The following is a 20,147-nucleotide window of genomic DNA, read 5'->3' as shown; positions in this document are numbered from 1 at the left end:
GCATCTGCATCTGCGCCCAATCCCGGCCTCTCCTACCCTCAATTCTCTTCCTACTAGAGTATCTCTTCTCTCTTCTATTCTTTTTTTTTCCTGCATATTTTTCTCCATCCTCGTCCTCCCACTCTCCCACTCTCTTCGTTCATTTAATTCGTTCATTTCCCCCCCACACACGCACCGGTCACCGCCTTTTATCGACTCTACAGTACTACGAGGGTACTTCGCCTACGCCTACGGGTATCATCAATCACTCCGTTGTCCTCTTGGGTGCTCACTCACTCATTCACTTCCCACCCGCTGGCTCGTCAATCCTTCTTCATAAATATCGTTTACAATACGTCGCGCTACTTGCTTTTCACTTCCACAAGTGACAGGCATTATTAGTTATAATAAGCACCGCTCGGTTCTAGTTGTTTTTTTCTACTTGCAGGGCCAGACAGCCAGACAAGACAGAATAGGATAGGACAAGACAAGACAAGGCCAGGCATTTGGCATTGACTGATTTATCCTTCCCTCCTTGTTTCTTACCCTGTTTAACCCTTTCCCACCCTTTTTCACTCTTTCTCTCACACCACAACCCGCACACAACACACCCCTAACACGATACACAATACAACACGACCCAATTCGAAAACAACACAACCCTCGACGACTCGCGCTCGTTTCGCTTCCGTCCCATCCTCCCTCCTCCTCTCCTCCACCTCCTCCTCAGCCCAGCTGTGTCGTGCATGCGTCTGTTTCTGACCTAGGGCCCGCCTTCGGCATATCCGATCCTTACTTCACCTCGTCGAGCGTCTCACCTTCGTCACCGGTTTCTCAGACCGCCAAATTCCCCAGCTCGCTGTAACCTCGTTCCTTGTTCGCCGCCGCCGCCGTTCGCCGCCCTCCACCCAATTCCAGCTTCGCCTACATCCGTGAGAGTCTTCATCTCGCGCCGTTCCAATGAACTTTAATCGCAGGCCTACCATTCTTTCCCATCGCCCAAAGACCTCTTCTGCTGCAGACGATAGCAGACCTGCCTCTGGCCTCCACGAACCCGCGATGAAGCGAACCGCTTCTCAGACCTTCACTCCCATACATCCCGTGTACGATACCCCCTTAGGACCAGTAAACGAAGATCCAAACGCCGCCGACCATGCGCCTTCCCTTCATTCACATACCGGATCGTTGTCGCGTGCCTCACAGGCCGTGAAGAAACACGTCCGTCGCAGGTTCTCTTCCTCTTCGTCGTCCTCGACACGAAGGCCTTCGCTCTTCGACTGGCAAGACTCGGTTACCAGCAACACGGGAGCTGCGATGCCGGCCGCCGCGACCTTCCTCATCGCTCGCAAATCCTCGACCGCCGAAGCAACCCAACAGAGGATGCAAGTACAACACCACGACTCGGCCGTCAACTCGTCATCCCTCGACCTCGCTACACCTGTCGGTGTTCAGTCTAAATTCTCCTTTCGACGTCTCGGCAGTTTCCGCCAGAGCAGGAGGCCCGCAACCTCAGGCCCTTCAGGGGAATACCCTCGATACAATCCTGCACCGGCTCCCGTACCTGCAAACTACCCCGGCTCCTGCCCGGGCCAGGCGGCGCGCGCTGCAGCCGCCGCGGCCAACAATGAACGCTTGACCGTGCAGAAGCGCGAGCAAGAACACACACGAGCATTCCTACAGGGTGCACTCAAGCCCTCGCACCTGTCAGATGAGGTGATCAAGGACAGCGAGAGTGGTGTGGGAATGTCGTGCTCTTGCCCGATAACGCGCACCGACAGCGTGCAGGAGAAGAAATTGGGTAGGCATAAGCATCCTCTCGCTTTTTGGCGTCGATCTCTGATGAAGAAAATAGATCCAATTCAATTCCTGCCCGCGGAAATCACAACCATGATTTTGGCTAACCTAGACGCTCCCTCACTGGTTGTGGCCGAAGCTGTCTCCCACGCTTGGAGTGAAGCCGCATCCTCCTCGCATGTTTGGCGCAGCGTATTCCTCCGCAAGTTCGAGCCAGAAGTCCACGTCTCGCCGTCACCGATCATGATGGGTGGTGCTGGTGTCGGTCAGTTCAAGGGTGGAAAGCCTGCGCCAGGCCAGGATTGGAAGAACATGTACAGGGTTCGAATGACGATCAACCGAAGGTGGAAGACTCAGAGCCCGGCTGCCATCTACCTCAACGGACATACAGATTCCGTCTACTGCTGCCAATTCGATGAGTAAGTTCCCCGCTAGCTGGTGTGAAGGATATAGAACTGACAATCTCGCAGGGATAAGATCATCACTGGCTCGCGCGACCGAACCATCCGTGTATGGGACATGAAATCGTACACTTGCAGGAAGGTCATTGGTGGCCCCTCGAATAGACCCGTTGCGAATACTCCCCAGAAGCTTGAACCTCACAGTCATTGGGTTGTTGACAACCCCTCCATGAACGGTACCCCCGCGGGAGACGACATCTACCATGTCCCCGAGGACTACCACGAAGCTTCAATCCTCTGCCTCCAGTACGACGATAGAATCATGGTCACCGGATCTTCAGACCACACCTGCATCGTTTGGGACATTACTGGGGACGAATACATCCCCATCACCCGGCTTCGAGGACATTCTGCTGGCGTTCTGGATGTCTGCCTCGACGACAAGCACATCATCTCCTGCTCGAAGGATGCCACCATCAACGTCTGGGATCGCCACACGCACAAGCGCCTCCGCACCTTGACCGGCCATCGTGGACCCGTCAACGCCGTCCAGCTCCGGGGTAACATGCTCGTTTCCGCGTCGGGCGATGGTGTTGCCAAGCTCTGGAATCTGGAGAACGGCACGGCTGTCATGGAATTCCCATCTCAGGATCGCGGCCTCGCTGCGGTCGAGTTCTCGGACGATGCCAAGCATATTCTCGCCGGTGGAAACGACCATGTCGTTTACAAGTTCAATGCTCAGACCGGCGCTCTGCAATATACGTCCCAAAAGCACGGCGGGCTCGTACGCTCGCTTTTCCTGGACGCACACAACAACCGCACCATCTCTGGCTCGTACGACCAAAGCATCCGCGTCGCTGACTATGCCACGGGAGAGACTTATGGCTACTACGAGAACTGGACCACCAGCTGGATACTCAGCGCTAAGAGCGACTATCGTCGCGTGGTGGCAACTAGCCAGGACGGGAGGGCTATCATTTTGGATTTCGGTTGGAGGGTTGAGGGCGCAGAACTGCTCGTGAACAATAAGTGATTCGAAGAAGTTGCATGTTCACCCGAGAGTCGAGTGCCGGATCCTCTGCTGGACAGAGACGGGAGGTCCGCCAATTTCGCCTGAGCAATTCTGGCAGACGTTGGGCTTTTATACCCGGAACTTGGCCACGATCCAGTTCCTTGGGTGTGGCCGATTTCCATTTATTGGCAGAACCGCATTTGAAACTTCTTCCACCTTTGTACGGTTTCCGTTTCCCAATTACCTGCCCTGCTACTGCGTATTTGAGTCACACAAGTCTCGTCTCAATCGCATACCCGAAGTCTTATTCAAAGATGCTGGCCTCTACAACGGCTAGTGGTTCCACTATCGACGATCCATCTGTGTGTCTGGCGTTCCATTACGGTGTTCTTCGATTTTGTCCATTGTTTCGGTCAGAGCGTGCATTGTAAAATATTAGCATTTCAAAATCATTGCATTGGGGATTTGCTTTCGGATAATAGCATCCATCATCATTTATTTCTATTACCTATCTACTTTCAGGCTTGCATGGCGGGCGAAACTCTATCCATTTACGGGATACACTATATCCAATACGCAGTCCTTTGTCTTTTCCTCTTCTAATACACAAATCACTTTGATATCCCCATTCTCGCTCTGTACTTTTTTTATCCCTCACGTTTCACTTCTCACAACCGCCTTTTCCTCACACGAAAGGGATTTATTAAAGATTACAGATCTTGTAATTACCCCCATCACCTCCACACTCAACACGTCTTCATTCGACGTTCTTCCTTCGTTACATAGACCGAACCACTTTCGAAACATAGATTGCGTGTATACACTCCACCCTATCTTTCTATAAATACAATACAATCCAAAAAAGTTTGATTAACTACTCTTCTCTCTTCGTCCTTGTCTTAGATGAAACTTTTCCGTGGCCCTGCTTCTTGTGGTGAAACCTCACTTTGCTTTGATATTCGCTTTGATTTGGGTATCGTATCGTATCACATGTTCTATCTTCTATCCACACACCTAACACTTTGTGCATCTCAACAAACACATCAGCTAACATCCCGACACCGTAATCCGTAGAGCGTCTCTGCCCCTTTCCTCGTCTTTTCATCCCTCGTCCCTCCGTCCCTCTCACACGTCAGCGATCCTGCCTGCCCCAACGACAGTCCAGAACGCCTCCTCCCTCTTCTCCCTCGTCTCACCGCTTCCAGCACCACCGCCAGCGCCGCCAGCGCCGCCACCCCCGCCCCGACTCCCACGACTATCACCCAACCCGCGCTCCTCGACCCCAACGTCCGCTTCGAACTCCAACCGCACGAAGATCGGAATCTCAAGCACGTCCTCGTCTTCGTCCAACTCGCCCACCTCCTCCTTGTCAGCCCCGGCGAGCGGCTTCGCGAAACCAGGCACGACCTCCAACACCACAGTCGTCCAATTCCGCCCACGATCCCATATCTTGCCCGCCTCGATCTGGTGGCCCTCTGACGCGCCTCCGCCATACTTCCCACCTCCTGCTCCTGCTCCCCCCGACGCGGCAGAGACGCCCCCGCCAGGACCGGTCAGCGCATCGTCCCACACGTCCGTGTTGGCGCCGACTTCGAACTGCGGACACAGGATCGTGACGCGCGACTGTATCCTTCCCGGCGTGACCGACGGCGTGGCGAGCGTGACGCGGATCTTGTCGAAAAGCGGGTTGGAGAGGTGCAGGAGGAAGTGGGTGGGGATTCCCGGGCGGAGGTTGTTGTAGTCGAATTCTGGGTTTTGCGAGGAGGGCATGGAGGAGATGGAGGAGGGGCGAGCGGTGGGGGTGGAGACGGAGGATAGGGCGCGGAGGGAGAGTCGCGGGATGTGGTTCAGGGCTAGGAGTTTGATTTTGTAGCGCGTGGAGGTTATCTTCGACTCGGGCTTCGAGAGGTACTGGCGGCAGGAGCGGCAGCGCTTTCCGCGCTTCGTGCAGAGGATCGAGGCCATGGGGCGGAGCTCGTCGGTGAAGCGGATGGTTGGGTGGTTGGTTTGGGAGAGCTTCTGGGCCGGGGAGAGCGTCGACGACCAGCCTTCTCGGCGGATGCGGTCGATGGCTGCTGTGTCGGTGGTTGGGTCGTGTAGGACGAGGCCTTCGAGCGGGGAGGCGGCTTCTCGCATCTGGGAGGGCTTGTCGCGCTTTTGTTTCTTGGAGGAGGTCGAGTAGCTTAGGAGAAGCCGGGAGTAGGATGATGGGGATGCGAAGCTCAGGTCGTGCGGTGAATACATGCTTGATGAGGACTGCGCGGCGAGTTGTGCCTTGTAGAAGGCCATCAGGTTCGAGTAGAGATCCTCGTGTGTCAGGGGGCCATCGTCGTCTCGATTTAGCCCGGGTGAGTCCTCCGATCCTGATAGCAGGTCTCGACTTCGACGGTTCTCCAGCTCTTTTCTTCGGTCACGTTCTCTTTCTCGCTCTTTCTGTGTCGGTAGGTGCTTTCCACCATTTGCAACTCGTGACAGCTGCGCTGTGATCCCTGTGTGCTTTTCAAATTCTATCCCTGTCTCGACGGTAGACCAATGGCAGTATGGGCAGGCTAGGATGTACGGACCGCCGGTGGGAGAGGGTTCGGCGGGGTTTTCGAGGGAGGAGACGGTCATGGCGGACATGCATACTGGGCAGTTATAACAGTTCCTCGAGCACCTGGCCGCGGTGTTAGCCTACGTCTAGAATGTATACCACATTTATGGTGGTCCGCACCTGTGTCCGTCGCTCTTGATGACCGAGCTGGGTACCTCGAACAGGCAGCTCGGACAGTACCAGTTCTGAGTCTCCTCGGACACGCATCGCGGACACCTTATCTGCTGGCAATCCTCACAGTAGAGCAATTGTTCGATCGGGTATAAGGAGAAGTTCGAGCGGGGGTTCCGAGGGTCGAAGTTGCGTTCGTCTTCATCTTGGTCGGGTTGTGGCTGCTGGGAGGAGCGATTTGCGGGGATGGAGGTAACTTTACTGTCATAGCAGTCGCAGGAGTAGTATGTATAGGGGAAAGGTTGCGCCATGGCGCGTCGTGGACGACTTTGTTGTGGTTGTCTACCGTAACTACGGTGAGCGCCCACAGTAACTTTCGGAACGTCGTTGGAGGGTCAAAGGTCGGAGGAAACAAACACCGATCGAATGCAAGGGTCTTGACGTAACTTTTTGGGGGGAAGCTATTCGTGCCATTCAACTTTCAAACACGGCAGACCTCAATTGATACGCGTGGACAGGATTGGACGGCCAATTGAGCACATCATGAACACGTTGTCTATTCGCGCTTTCATTCCTCCTCTAAGGCGACGATGTGCCCCGCCGTCGCTCCATGCCATTCGCCGCTATGCAGTGCAGGCTCCCGGAGCTCCAACCATGGAAATTTTCAGTCAACAGCATAAGTGGATGCAAAAGGAACGTGCAGCAGCAGATGTGGAAACGAGTAGGAACGTGGACTATCTCAGAGACGAGGTTGCCTCGCGATTATGCGAACGATTATTGGTTGGTATACTCCGAGAGCCATGTTAAGGTCGCAAATAGCTCACAGTTGCAAGGACATAAATCGTCACTTCCCGCGCGTCTTGGACCTTGGTGCAAATGCATGTAACCTGGCCCGCATGCTTACCCTCCCGTCTCCAGAGACTCCCGATGCCGGCCCTCGGTCAAGTCGCATCGGCAAGCTGATAGCAGCGGACTCGTCGGAAACGCTGCTTTACCGTGATGCAGACCTTCCCTTCAACAAGGAGATTGATATCCAGCGCGAGGTCCTGCCGGCATCGGAGACTCTTTCATACGAAGCGAACTCCTTCGATGCCGTTCTGAGTAGTATGAGCATGCATTGGATAAACGATCTACCCTCCATCCTTGCTCAGGTCAACAACGCACTCAAGCCTGATTGTCCATTCATTGGTGTCATGATGGGTGGAGACTCTCTCTTTGAATTGCGAACATCACTACAGCTTGCGGAACTTGATAGGAGAGGTGGTGTATCTACCCATACATCTCCATTGGCAGACGTCCGCGACATCGGCGGCCTTTTGCAGCGTGCCGGTTTCAATCTTTTGACTGTCGATGTTGATGACATTGTGGTCGACTTTCCCGATTCATTTGCTCTGATGAAGGACTTGCAAGCAATGGGTGAGTCGAATGCAGTAATTGCACGCGAGAAGGGCGGCATACATAAGGATGTTTTGCTCGCTGCGGAAGGTATCTATAGAGAGTTGCATGGGAACGAGGATGGTACTCTACCAGCAACCTTCCGATTAATCTACATGATTGGCTGGAAACAGGGCCCCAACCAGGCAAAACCCCTCGAACGCGGCACCGGAATGTTCAGCATTAAGGATTATTTGGAAAAGGATGGTAAAGATGGTGGCGATAAATAATTCAATGGATGCCTTAAAGTCTATACTGTGTAGACATGAACGGTAGACATGGATGTCTAACCTAGAATTGCTCTCCACCCGCCCAACGCACGTGCACTCACCTTTGCCTCCATGCCTGCGTACTCATGCCGTCGTGCTTTAGCTTCAACCTTCTTGCTCGCAACAGAGTATTAGGAAGGTGGTTTTTGTTATACGAGTTTGCGGGTGATGGAATGACTGTGAACCTGATCGACATTCGATATTCACGTGTGGAGCCCCGCATTTTCTGAGAATCCTTCAATAGCTCTCCACTCTTATAAGCTTGACATCTGTCCTATGTCCCACACCCATACCAATTCATCTTCATCCAACTTGAACAACTTGAATAATACAAAATGGTCAATCCGGATACTACTACTTATCCTCGCCCAGACTTTGAGCGCTCTGGGCTGAACTGGAAATCTCTCAACGGACCTTGGGATTTCCTTTTCGATGACGAGGATGCAGGTCTCTTAAGTAATTGGCACCGTAATGGTCTCCCAGAGCGGGTGGAAGTTGGCGGCTCGCAGGAATCTGACTCCACTACGGGAAAGGATGGCGAAACTATTACACAAAAGATCGCGGCCTTGCCAGAGAATTTGTTAAAGGACAACGACTTCACTGCCGGCGCGAACAGCTACTCAAAAAGCAAGATCATTGTCCCCTTCGTCTTTCAAACAGCTGCATCCGGTGTCCATGATCTCAACGCTCACGAAGTAATCTGGTATGAGCGCACCGTCACGGATGTTCGCACTGCTCAGGAGAAGGAAAACCAGAACCGTGTATTGTTGCGCTTTGGAGCTGTTGACTATGATGCTACAATCTGGATTGATGGATTCTATGTTGGTGGTCATCGTGGAGGTCATGTGCCTTTTGACCTTGATATCACCGAGTCATTGAAGCCTGATGGCAGTTCTAGGCTGACCATCCGGGTGAAGGATGCGGTCTACGACTTGACACAACCACGTGGAAAGCAGTACTGGGCAGCTAAGCCGGAGAGCATTTTCTACACACCATCTTCTGGCATTTGGCAATCGGTTTGGCTCGAAAGTGTGCCCGCTGCTCGTATTGCCGATCCAAGCCATGGAACAACCCTCCGGAGCGACGACATTGAGAATGGAAAGCTGAAGGGTCGCGTTCAGGTGTCTGGCCGAAGATCAGGACAGAAATTGTCTGTAGAGATTGAAGCTAGTCTGGGCGGTGTCGTTGTCGGTAGCGAGAAGAAGGCACTCGGCCGTGAGAATGATGGCGTCGATCTCACTCTCAGTATGCGTCTGTCGTCGGACAAGGTATCTCAACTTGAGAAGTCTTTTCTCGAAAAGGCTCCCTTGGACAATGACTGCTATTGGCTCAACAGCGTAGCGCTTTGGTCCCCCACTCAGCCAACACTGTACGAATTAACGATCCGCCTCTATGATCACAGCGATAAGCTCATTGATACGGTTCGCACACAAACTGGAATGCGGTCTATCAGGTGGAGGGACACAAACAACCGTCTTCTCTTAAACAATAAGCCACTTTTCCAGGCACTTTGCCTTGATCAGGGCTATTGGCCCGAGACGGGCATGACACCCCCATCTCCAGAATCTCTCAAAGTAGATATCGAACTATCCAAGAAGCTTGGCTTCAACGGATGCCGGAAGCACCAAAAAGTGGAAGATCCTATCTTCCTCTATTACGCGGACAAGCTCGGCTACCTTGTTTGGGGCGAGATGGCAAACGCATATCAGTTTAGCGCAGAATACATGTCCCGATTCGACCAGGAATGGATCGAGTCGGTCAAGCGCGATATCAACCACCCATCGATCATCATATGGACCCCCGTCAACGAGACATGGGGTTATCCGTCTTTGAAGGACTCCAAGGATCAGCAAGACCACATCAAGAGCCTTGTCTTTGCAACCAAGAGCTTGGACCCAACGAGGCCTATCAATGACAACTGCGGCTGGGAGCACGTTTACGATGATTTGACGACTTTCCATGACTATGCCGATGCACCCGAGCTCACGCAGACCTGCAGCAAGCTGGAAAACATACTGGGCGAGCACGCCGGCAGGAATGTGTTCGTCGGCGGCGCAAGCCATCGTAAAGATGCACCTGTCATCTGTACAGAGTTCGGTGGCGTCAATATCAAACCCGGCAGCGCGGGAGATGCAGGCGAGCGGGATTGGGGATATACCACCGCTAGCGATCCCGAGGATTTGCTGAAGCGTGTGAGAGGCCTGGCCATGGGTGTGGTCAGCAGCGGGATCATCTCAGGATTCGTATACACCCAATTGACCGACATCGAACAGGAAGTGAACGGTCTTTATACTTTTGACAGGAAGCCAAAATTGGATGTCGATAAAGTGAGAGCAATCATGGAAGAAGCTGCCAAGGTTTACCTCAGTTCACTGGAAAAGTAATAATTTGGCTCCGTGTAAATATTTCCCTGCAGAGACGGGGTAGAGGATAATGACTTCTCATCTGTGGCTTTCGCTCGGGGCCCAAAGGCATGGATATGGGTAACAGGCCATCGAGGTGGACATGGACCCAGGTTCTTGGGACCATGGAGGCTCTCAGCCGAAGGGGAAAGCCGGAAATAGTCCTGGGAAGGCTCGTGAGGTTATTTAACTGACTACAGAGACATTACAGAGGCAGAATAATAAATTAGCAAAAGAAACCCTTAAGTCTTCGCAATATTTACTAGATTGAAACATTCATTAACATAATATTATCTATTAGATACAAAGGTGTTTAAACGGCGATCGTAACATGGTGGGTGGCTAGGACTATGGCTGGCTTCCTCCTCCGGCTGAGAGGGAGGCACCCAATCCGATCTTCCAGCTTTGTCGATAAAGTTTTGCGTGTTGTACATCGTTCAGAGTACAAAAGGAATATATGCGAAGTAGCATGCTTGTAACGCCCTCATTCGTTGCCATGACGCACACATCTCATTGCTTTTCCGGTAATTGTACTCCGGCCTTGTTCAAACATGTTCAGCTCCAACATGGATGTAAGATAAGCATCTATGCGTATTCTACTGTTACTGGTACATGAAAGGCACAGAACATGTGGATCTCGAGATCAGAAAATATATTATGCTTTTATTATGTCAACAGCTATATGGGTAAAAGTTAAATTGTTTTTGTGACACTCCTTGAACTTGGATACCTCTGGTATATAAACTTGTACTACTTTGACATTAATCTCTTCTTCTTTATCGAGTCAACAGTAAATGCCACCCTCAAAGCTGCAAAGACATCGAAAGAAAAATGACACAAATAATCCGCAACCACCACCCCGGTCCGCCGACCCAACCACCAATCCTTCTCCTTCCAACAGAGCTCCTTCTCCAAATAGCATCACATCTAAACCAAGATCCGCTATCAACGATGTCGCTGCGCCTCATGCACACACGCTTCACCGCCATCTTATCAAGCCCGATGGCAAGTTTGACAAGGAAAGGGGAAAAGAGGGAGGCCAGACTTATGTGGATCAGGTTTGTAGCAGAGGGTACAGTTATGAGAAAATGGAGGATGGGTAGTGAGAGGGGCGAGGTAGCTAGACGGTTGTATGTTATTCCTGAGGTTTGGAGGAATTGGATCTGATAGCTGCAGAGATAATACCAAGTAATTTAGTACTCTTGAGAGGAAAAGCTGTAATATTTGTATCTCAAATTATTCATGACCTTCTAATATTTGAACCATTTTGGTATACTGAATACTTTTAAGTAAACTATATAGTGTTTCTATAAATAAGACCTGATTACTTGTAGGCCCTCTGGAAGCCCTGGCGCTTCTGCTTCCCAGTAGGCCAATTTCTTAACATTGTAGGACACCAGTGAATGCCAATCTGAGCGCACTGATACTGATTCACATTTGACCGCGGCAAGAATCAGGAGCGACGCAGATACGTTGCATCTTGTAGCATACCAGGATCCATGGTGTCTATGACGTGTTGGTAATGCGTCAATAATAGTGAAGCAATAAAATAAGGCTTTCTCCGCGAGAGGTAGCACCGTACTGCTACATGAACTGCTATGCAGCTGGTGGATAGCAAAGTATAGAAAAGGCTGATAGATTTGTAACCGAATCTCGAGTTCGCGTGCGCGAGAACACCAGGAAAGTTCTTCCGATGGCATTCTGTCGCTTTCATATTGGAGTGGTAACGGCAGACCGTCATACCTAAGATGAATTAATCAGGTCGCTGAGGCATGCGAATGCTTGAGATCACATTACACTCACCAGTCTTGTAATTGTTGCTCAAACTCGATTGCAGCGCGCGCCATGTACGGGATACGCTCATCATCCCACTCCTTGTAATCTATGGTATAGAAAGTGTTTAGGACCGAATTGCAGATTCGACGAAGAGTAATCTCGGTAAGGTAATAAAACCAGCTGTTTTCCTGTTCCTGCCTGCCGAGAACTTTGCTTACAGATAGAGAAGTGTTGCCTGCATTTGATCGGTCATCTACAGGGCTGGCAGGATCTGTACAAGGTGGCAAGGGATGCAGATCCGGGTATCGAACATCAGCCAAGCAACTGTCGGGGAGATTCATCTCTATGCGGAATTCACATTCAGACTTGTAGCAACTCCAATAGAGACTCTGCTCCTGGCTACGCTGCTTGGTCGAAACTGGGACAGTAGCACGTCGCGTTCGTCGCCGACTTTGATAGTCTAGATACAAACGGTATGATGTAGAGGCTGACCGAAATTGCTGCCAAGCAGACAGTGGGCGCATGGTGTACATCAAGTAAACACCTGCTAGAAAGTGGCACTGTGTAGCAATGATGCCTGGTTTCAGTAATCCAAATCTCTTCCGAGCGCAGGCATAGTACGCTTCACCATGCTGGAGAGATTCACTGTCTCTCTCGATTGAAGTGCACTGCGAGTCCCACGCCTCGTTGCTGAAGGGCTTAGCAACACATCCTAACGCACACGCAAGAACCTGATGAAATATCAGCATGACCCTTTGAGTAGAAAGTTGAACCTGACGGGACCAACCACGAGGCAGGACACCGCGTCCCACTTTATGCCTTCTTCACTGATATGGCGTGCCTGCAAAGACAGTGATTCTGCATCGAGGACTGGGTTCTTGGAGTGAACGTGTCGCAAGAAGATTTGGATAAGGGCTGGGATCTGTTCCTCGTTGATACTGCCAGTCGGTGAGCTGACGTTTGACCGAAAACCTGCGTCTTCCGTCTCCCCGTCAGAAAGCTCCGCATCGAAGAGAGGGTCGGTTGTGAAATTGTCAGGCCATCGATGTTGGAAAATGGGCCAAGCCAGGATCGCGTCAGGCGTGGTTTGCCTCGAAGGTATGCGAAGCTGATCATAACTATATTGTTCCTCGCCCAAGGGACCGCCTGCGGCCGTCGATACATGAGCTGCTGTATCTGGCCCCAGAGCGCCTGTCGTTACGGAAGGGTTTGTGGACAATGCCGGACCGTTGTCCAATCTAGCAAGGACTTGGTCCAGGCGATCTAAGATCAGAATACTAGCAGGGTCAAATCTATACAACATCAATCAGCATTCATAGAGCTGAGCCTCAAAATAAGATGTGCGTACGCAGAGTGGTCTTGGCTATCTTGGTATATGCATGGAGACCCTGAAGACATACAGCCGCCGCAGGACGGTCGCGCGTTGTTACATTTGACCTTTCGAGCGCGGCACTGTCGACATGCCGCAACGGCTCTCTTCCGTGGATAGGCCGCACCGACTCTCGACCTCTCCTTTCGGCGGCGCTTGCGTGATGTTTCCGAAATCGGTTCCGGCGATGGTCTTAAGTCTGCAGATGTTGCAGTGGGACTTTCGTTGGATTCGCATGTAACATACGCCATCAATGCTTTGTGTGATGATTCGAGTACCTAAGTTATCTATGGGGCGTGGGGAACGACAGGTTTCGCGGAGTTCCGGGCTTCGCTAACTTTATGTACTTGTATACCGAATCTTTGGTGCTAGATACCTAGTTGGGTATTAGTTAATACCCAATCAATCCAATAGTTAATTACTGCAAACGAGGAAATGTAAATTCCGAAGCTACGCCGGCTCTGGGGTTGGCCTCATGCCGTAGTCACTCGTAGCGCTTACAGCCGTGTGGGGTTTAGTTGAAGGTAACGAGTAATGTGTACTTTGTATGGAGATCTTTTCTCGAACCCTTTGATAAACAGATGGCAGAAAACTGTTCAGAGTTGTTACTTGAAGTATTTCGTTCTTGTGAGTATATATCTCCTACCAGTCTATCGAAACTCTGATTCGGGTGATGTTAATGAACATACTATGCTGTACATAAAGACACAGCCCATTACATACCATCTTACAATCCATTCGCTCTCTAATCAAATTTTGCATCTGTGGCTTCGATCAATAACATTTGTAGAGACAGCTAGTAGTTTGCTGGAACAACATCGGATTGGCTGACTACCTAGGTATCTGTAAAGATTCCTACTTGGTACCTCATAGCATCTCCTATGCCAACGATGCCATTACCTATTGGGGCGACAGACGATCCCGCGTGCCCACACATCTGGATGATGCAGCCGAAGAAAAGCCGCGCGGAGTAACGGGACTGCATGTTGAGCTAGCTACGAGCATCATGGTTGGAAATGCATTAATTGACTGGGGCCAAGACTGATTAGTTACCTGCTCTGAATAAAAGCTGTCTCGAAGACTCAATTATGCAATCTTTAGCGACACCTTCTCTACGAAACCTACGAAGACTATCGATAGGATGACCACCACAGAATTGCCAGTCCTGCGCTGGGGTATTGTGGGTACGTGTTTCTCTATAAAAGACAAAAAGATGATCTGAGCTGACAAATATCACACATAGGATGCGGATTGATATCTTCGTGGTTCGTAGGCGACCTATGTCTTCCCGATAGGCCGGGCGCAAACACCAAACACATTGTGCAAGCTGTCGCCTCTTCCTCGAAAAGCAAGGGATCAGCTTTTGTTTCGAAGCATTGTCCGTCGGAGAAGCCGACTATCTACGACTCGTATCAAGACTTATACAATGACCCCAACGTTGACGTTGTTTACGTGGGAACACCACACACTGTACATCTACAGAATACGCTTGATGCAATTGCAGCTGGGAAGCACGTGCTATGCGAAAAGCCCATCGCAGTCAATGCGAGAGATGCAAAGAAGATGATTGAAGCAGCACGGGAAAAAGGAGTTTTCTTGATGGAAGGTAAGCATCCTTCTATTCCTCGACCCACGGCTGCGTGAAGGTGAAGCGTTCGCGCGATCAAGAGACCAAATATCTAACTTATCAAATCAGCTTTGTGGACGCGTTTTTTCCCCATCACTACAAAGTTACACTCTCTCCTCTACGAAGAGAAGGTCATTGGGGACATCGCCACCGTTTTCGTTGATTTTGGTCTTAACATGCCCATCGGAAAAGCGGATCCCCAAGCCCGAGTCGCGTCCAAGTCGCTCGGTGCAGGTGCTCTCCTCGATATCGGCATTTATTCAATGACGTGGGCATCTCTCATCCTTGACAAGTCACCCCATCGTCAGGCAGAAGAATCGCCGAGCATCAATGCGACTATGACCTTCCACGATGAAACACTCAATGCCGCGGAGAGAATAGATGAGCAGGTTACTGCAGTACTAAAGTACCCAGATATCAAGGCCCAGGCAGTTTGTTCCGCATCGCTACTATACAAAGGCAGGGAAGAGTTTGCCCGCATAGAAGGTTCGAAAGGTTCCATAGCTATCGGTGGCCTGGCGCCATCCAAACCTGGGTATTTGGTGATCAGAATACAGGATCAAGAGGAGAAGCGGTTGGACTTCGAAGTTCCTGGGTTTGGGTTCCATTATGAGGCTGATGCAGTAGCCAAGGACATCCGTGCAGGAAGACTAGAGAACGAAGTTTGTTCATGGAGTGATACGTTGACGATCATGTCTAGACTTGATGCTATAAGGAGCGCATGCGGGCTGACCTACTCGCAAGACGGATAATTTAGCATTTGCTTCGGTCACTATCAGAATCCCACCACTCATGGGAGTTGATTTACGAGGAAATGTGGCTCGACTTGTTGAGATGGAATATTGTTGCGGCTGTCAGATCGTGTGAGGTAGCATTTCGTGGAAGAAGCCGGCGGCACTGTCGCTTTTTCTCAGCCTTGAAGATGAGACACAACGCGGGCTCTCCTAAGCCTCTGTCTTGCCTTGCCAGTGACGGAATATGGAAAGAAACAAGGTCGAACGAAGACCGCTTTCTATTGCCTGCCTCATCGATCGGCGGAATCATTAACGCAACACTCATTATCTTGTACTAAAAGAAATCTCCATGTACGACATGCACGATGGTCTATTAAATTTCTTCTGGCAACTTTCTTGACTTAGTGCCAATTATCATTGATGACCTCGACAATGACCCCATGATCTTCTTCCTGCTGCAATCCCGACACACACACCACAGCTACAATACCCGCAACGCCGCGAACTCGAATTGGAACCCCACCACCGTGGATAGCATACTTGCTAGACTCTTCAATGCTCATGCTGAAGACTTTTCGGAAACGATCTTCGTCTCCATCCCAAACACAGTGCCAGTACCAGCTACTTCCCGCGAAACGTAGGATCGTGTTGCGTTTCCGTTCTATCCAGTTCTCATTTTCTTTCGTAGTGTCGGGTCCGCATGCAGTTTGGAAAAGAATCTGTCCACTGCTAGCCAGAGCGATTGATATCACTGTTGACTGCTGAGGTGTGAATTCTAGAAGCCTTGCATAGAGGAGGTGGCCGAGCTCCCAAGCATCCTCCTCGGTGAATGATTCGAATGTGAACGAATCACAGGTTTCCTTCACAAGTGCTGCCTGCGTGAGATTAGAATATCAGCCTCTTTATTGACAAATTCTGTTACTGTAGGAGAAAACGTACATCCTTTGGAGGATGGGCGATGGGCTTGGGTGCCTGTCTGACCTCCTGCTTCGCTGCTAGCACCTTTTGCAGGCCGTGACCATCGGTCCAAGCTCGACGACGAAGTCCAGCTTTTGGAGTCATGTTTAATTTGTATGTATTTGGTTTATCGTGATTGTCTAGTTCCTCGGTTTAAACGGGTGGAACGAAACCTTGTGCAGATAGGAGTCAACAATGATATGAGAATTTCATGAGAAGTATGCTCGTCTTGGAGGCCTCTTTTTATAGAGCCGACATGGCTGGGTATTCCTAGCGTCTAGGGGTGATGCTTCCTAGCGTCCAATGAGTACAGTGTGGAGCTTGTGGACTCTCGCGGAGTTGCGGGACACTCGAAAACAAGCGAGCGTCGACATTGGCACCAGCATCATGTTCTGGACTTTTGTGACGGAGTTAAGGCTGGTACTCGGACCCCCGCGCGGTGAAACGTCAACATATGAAAATTAATGTGGAGCAACAACGCAAAAGTGCACCTCCAGTCGTTGTGCTACTTGGTCTTCATATAGTGGGGTAACCAGTGGGAAACGAGGATGTGTGCCCATGAGCATATAAAGCCTGACTTCCCTGTTTACCTGCACTCATTTCCTGGTTCTCTTTTTCCCATTTTTGTCCAATAGTTTCCAAGTGCACAACAATATGAGCCCTATTAAAGTCGGTATCGTGGGTTACGGAGGCTCTGCTAAGAGCTTCCATCTGCCATTCATCGCTGCTATTCCCGACTATGAAATTGTTGCCATTCTCCAACGAGCAGAAGCGCCCTCAGACCCTACCTCCGTGCCGAAAGGGTCCCACTGCACTGTCGACTTCCCGAACGTCAAACACCACAGGACCGCGGAGAGCTTCTTTGCCGATTCGAACATAGACTTTGTGGTCGTCGCGACGCACACTGATACTCATGCTTCTTTTGCGACGCAAGCCTTGATGGCAGGCAAACATGGTATGTTATGCTCAGATGAAGCGCGTAACACCTGCAAGAACTTTCAAGCTGACAATTATAACAGTGCTTGTAGATAAACCGTTTGCGAGTTCTGCCGATGAAGCAGATCAAGTAATCCAACTTGCCAAAGAAAAAAGGTTGCTTCTTACCTGCTTCCAAAATAGAAGATATGTAAGTGATTTCAACAGACGCCTACACACTACGGCCAATGATAGCTTACCTCTCCCCAATTCAAGGACGGTGGCTTCCAAACAGTAAGGGAACTTATAAAAAAGGACGCTTTCGGCACCATCACCGAGGCAGAAATCCACTACGACTTCGATCGAGCACCATGGCTGCATCACTTAACTGCTAAGGAGTACACACCTGGCTCTGGACACACTTTTGGGCTGGGTATGCATGGATATATCACTTCCCTTACCTGTCCTAACATGTTTTGATATAGGAACACACAGTCTCGATCAAGCTTACGCAGTATTCGGGCGCCCCGCCTCAGTCACAGCATTCTATCGCGTCCAACGCGGAATCGAGAGTGAAGTTGAAGATTCTTTCACCGTCATACTGCAGTACAGCGGCGCACAAAAAAACTTGCTGGTAACAGTAAAAACATGCGTGGTATCACCTATGGAGCAACAGCTTAAATTTTGGATCCGGGGCACGAAGGGTTCCTATATCAAGTTCCAGCAGCGAAGTACCTGCCCACAGGAGGAGCAGATTGCACAAGGCAAGGATCCACTTGATCCCGACTTTGCTGCCGAATCAGAGCAGCTCTGTGGTACGCTAACGACGTACGATGAGTTCGACAGTAGCATACAGCGCTTTGATGATAACTCACAGAGATGGGTAGGAAAGTATCCCACGGTCAGGGGGCGTTGGATGCAGCTTTACCAGGATGTTGCTGATGCGTTGAATGGAAAGTCAGAGCTGCCTGTAAAGGCGGACGAGGTGCGGGACGTACTGAGGTTGATTGAATTAGCCAGAGAGTCCCATGAGAAAGGTGCAACGATAGCATGGAAATAAAAGGCCAGTGCCTACAGAGAATACTTATGGTACGACGGTATTTCCTGATTATTTACATTGAAAGAGAGGCAGTCAATTCAGGACAAGATCAAGATAGATTGCATTCGCCGAATAATGGTGTACAAAACCAAGCGAAAGTGCAAATATCGAACTAGGAATGACCATAGTTTTTAAATCGCTGTAGGTAAATACCTAGAGCGAGTAGATACGAAATCTGAGCTTTGTTATTGTCATCATTTTGGATTACCCAGGAAGGGCATTGACTTAAGTGATACATCAGAACCCAAAGACGTATTGTTCATGAAGTCAACCACGTTCATATTTGGCTGATTAAGGGCTTGGGAAAGTATCCATATGATTTTATCGATGCGGCGTAGAAATAGTACAGTGCAAGATTGAAACTCCTCAATTAGGTTTGCCCCATGTCAACAGAGGAAGCGTTGAGCATCTAGCTGTGCCGCATTGAAGCTTTATCAGTCACTGATCCTTTTGTCTGGTATAGAATTTGGACTCCGCAAGAAGCATAAAAAGTGGGCCAGATCAGTCTCAGTTCGCATTTGCCACACATTTGCCTCGCATCAATTTCTTATTATCCCACGAAGTGACAGGCTACCATGATGGCTTTCACCCTTCTGCTTTTCATTGCCCGCAAACCTACTAATGAAGAATGGGAAGCAATACGTAAGACTGTGCCACGCATCTATATTGAGGAGGAAAACACAATCAACGAACTCATTCGAGTTCTTCAATTTGAGAACATATTCGTGGTTAGGTGAGATAGGCATGGAGGACTTCTTTCATAGCTGATGCTCGTAGTAAACGCAATTTGCATGAACGTATGAGGAATCGAAGGATTTCGAAGAATGAATCCAAGCAAACTGGTTCGAGATCTTGTTCATCTTCTCACCTGATGAAAAAATCAAGTCATAGGAGACGCTAATAATCGATTGTGGACCAAGATATCTTCGTTGGACTAAGGGCTAAAGTGTTTTACAACAACATTGATAGCCTATATTTATTTTATTTTTACCAATACCCTTCACATACGACCATTGGACATTGAAAACAGGGCTTCCCGTTCGCTCAGCCATACTTAAGCAATGTACCGGCGGACTAGTAGTTGAGTGGGTGACCATCAGCGAATCCCCGCTGTTGTATGTTTTTTTGTTTTTTTGCCAATTTTTATCTTGTCCATCTAATGGTAGTTGGGATGGCATTGCCTTGGTGTATGTACACTTTCCCTTTCCCAAGGAACGAAGTTAGCACGAGTAGCTTCGTGAGAGTTGTATTTCTTTTGACTAATGCCTTCATCTCCTCCCTTATCATGAATTTTCCTTCATGCATAGCAGGTTCAGGCACGACAGCAAAGAATGTCTTAAACGCTTGCACATTATCAGAAGAAAGCTCAGCAAATTGTAAGTAAAGTCCTCTCACGATCCAACAAGAGTGACAGCAGGCCAAGTATCGTTTGCTTCGGTGGGTCAAGCAATATAGTGGCGGACATGGGTCTTTGGAAAGTGCTCCCCAGCGATAAATTTGAGTAGGTCAACGTGCTTGGTATCCCAATGCGTATTGAATTCGGTAGGCGTGAGATCAATCCAACATCTACAAACGCAGCAGGCTGTTAATGCTCATATGTTTTCCCCTCAGATATCGGAAACATTGTATGTTACAAGTCGTTCTTGTAACGTTCTCCGTAATGGAATCATTTCCA

At 49.9% G+C, this 20,147-nt stretch overlaps 9 protein-coding genes across 9 annotated transcripts; 6 read left to right on the top strand and 3 right to left on the bottom strand.

The window, feature by feature from the left end:
• Positions 1-939: 939 nt before the first annotated feature.
• Positions 940-3,207, top strand: BU24DRAFT_403538 (WD40 repeat-like protein; the record flags this gene model as incomplete). Its single annotated transcript, XM_033525573.1, has 2 exons — positions 940-2,192; positions 2,244-3,207. The coding sequence occupies 2 exons, from the start codon at positions 940-942 to the stop codon at positions 3,205-3,207; spliced, it is 2,217 nt and encodes a 738-aa protein (XP_033388764.1).
• A 1,104-nt stretch (positions 3,208-4,311) lies between these two features.
• On the bottom strand, positions 4,312-6,201 carry BU24DRAFT_487051 (uncharacterized protein; the record flags this gene model as incomplete). Its single annotated transcript, XM_033533423.1, has 2 exons — positions 4,312-5,842; positions 5,900-6,201. 2 exons carry the CDS (start codon positions 6,199-6,201, stop codon positions 4,312-4,314), a joined length of 1,833 nt encoding a protein of 610 aa, XP_033388763.1.
• A 162-nt stretch (positions 6,202-6,363) lies between these two features.
• Positions 6,364-7,592, top strand: BU24DRAFT_360888 (S-adenosyl-L-methionine-dependent methyltransferase). Its single transcript, XM_033524129.1, has 2 exons — positions 6,364-6,670; positions 6,724-7,592. The coding sequence occupies exons 1-2, from the start codon at positions 6,434-6,436 to the stop codon at positions 7,552-7,554; spliced, it is 1,068 nt and encodes a 355-aa protein (XP_033388762.1). The 5' UTR covers positions 6,364-6,433; the 3' UTR covers positions 7,555-7,592.
• Positions 7,593-7,741: 149 nt separating this feature from the next.
• BU24DRAFT_990 (glycoside hydrolase family 2 protein) lies at positions 7,742-10,215 on the top strand. Its single transcript, XM_033534869.1, has one exon. It carries the CDS (start codon positions 7,929-7,931, stop codon positions 9,975-9,977), a length of 2,049 nt encoding a protein of 682 aa, XP_033388761.1. The 5' UTR covers positions 7,742-7,928; the 3' UTR covers positions 9,978-10,215.
• Positions 10,216-11,302: 1,087 nt separating this feature from the next.
• BU24DRAFT_338474 (uncharacterized protein) lies at positions 11,303-13,074 on the bottom strand (the record flags this gene model as incomplete). Its single annotated transcript, XM_033523135.1, has 3 exons — positions 11,303-11,738; positions 11,799-12,502; positions 12,559-13,074. The coding sequence occupies 3 exons, from the start codon at positions 13,072-13,074 to the stop codon at positions 11,303-11,305; spliced, it is 1,656 nt and encodes a 551-aa protein (XP_033388760.1).
• Positions 13,075-14,281: 1,207 nt separating this feature from the next.
• On the top strand, positions 14,282-15,519 carry BU24DRAFT_438025 (NAD(P)-binding protein; the record flags this gene model as incomplete). The annotated part of the gene is made up of 3 exons (XM_033530234.1): positions 14,282-14,324; positions 14,384-14,746; positions 14,837-15,519. 3 exons carry the CDS (start codon positions 14,282-14,284, stop codon positions 15,517-15,519), a joined length of 1,089 nt encoding a protein of 362 aa, XP_033388759.1.
• Positions 15,520-15,902: 383 nt separating this feature from the next.
• On the bottom strand, positions 15,903-16,563 carry BU24DRAFT_382310 (uncharacterized protein; the record flags this gene model as incomplete). Its single annotated transcript, XM_033524763.1, has 2 exons — positions 15,903-16,372; positions 16,437-16,563. 2 exons carry the CDS (start codon positions 16,561-16,563, stop codon positions 15,903-15,905), a joined length of 597 nt encoding a protein of 198 aa, XP_033388758.1.
• Positions 16,564-17,079: 516 nt separating this feature from the next.
• BU24DRAFT_487045 (NAD(P)-binding protein) lies at positions 17,080-18,652 on the top strand. Its single transcript, XM_033533422.1, has 4 exons — positions 17,080-17,413; positions 17,478-17,584; positions 17,650-17,806; positions 17,859-18,652. The coding sequence occupies exons 1-4, from the start codon at positions 17,113-17,115 to the stop codon at positions 18,431-18,433; spliced, it is 1,140 nt and encodes a 379-aa protein (XP_033388757.1). The 5' UTR covers positions 17,080-17,112; the 3' UTR covers positions 18,434-18,652.
• Positions 18,653-19,504: 852 nt separating this feature from the next.
• BU24DRAFT_339173 (uncharacterized protein) lies at positions 19,505-19,696 on the top strand (the record flags this gene model as incomplete). Its single annotated transcript, XM_033523167.1, has 1 exon — positions 19,505-19,696. A coding segment is annotated over one exon (192 nt), but the record flags the coding sequence as incomplete, so codon positions are not given.
• Between the last annotated feature and the right edge of the window lie 451 nt (positions 19,697-20,147).

This window comes from Aaosphaeria arxii (genome assembly GCF_010015735.1).
Source record: "Aaosphaeria arxii CBS 175.79 unplaced genomic scaffold BU24scaffold_1, whole genome shotgun sequence".
Taxonomy (NCBI): Eukaryota; Fungi; Ascomycota; class Dothideomycetes; order Pleosporales; genus Aaosphaeria; species Aaosphaeria arxii.
The sequence above is the reverse complement of the archived record's forward strand: the minus strand, read 5'-3'. Positions and strand labels throughout refer to the sequence as shown.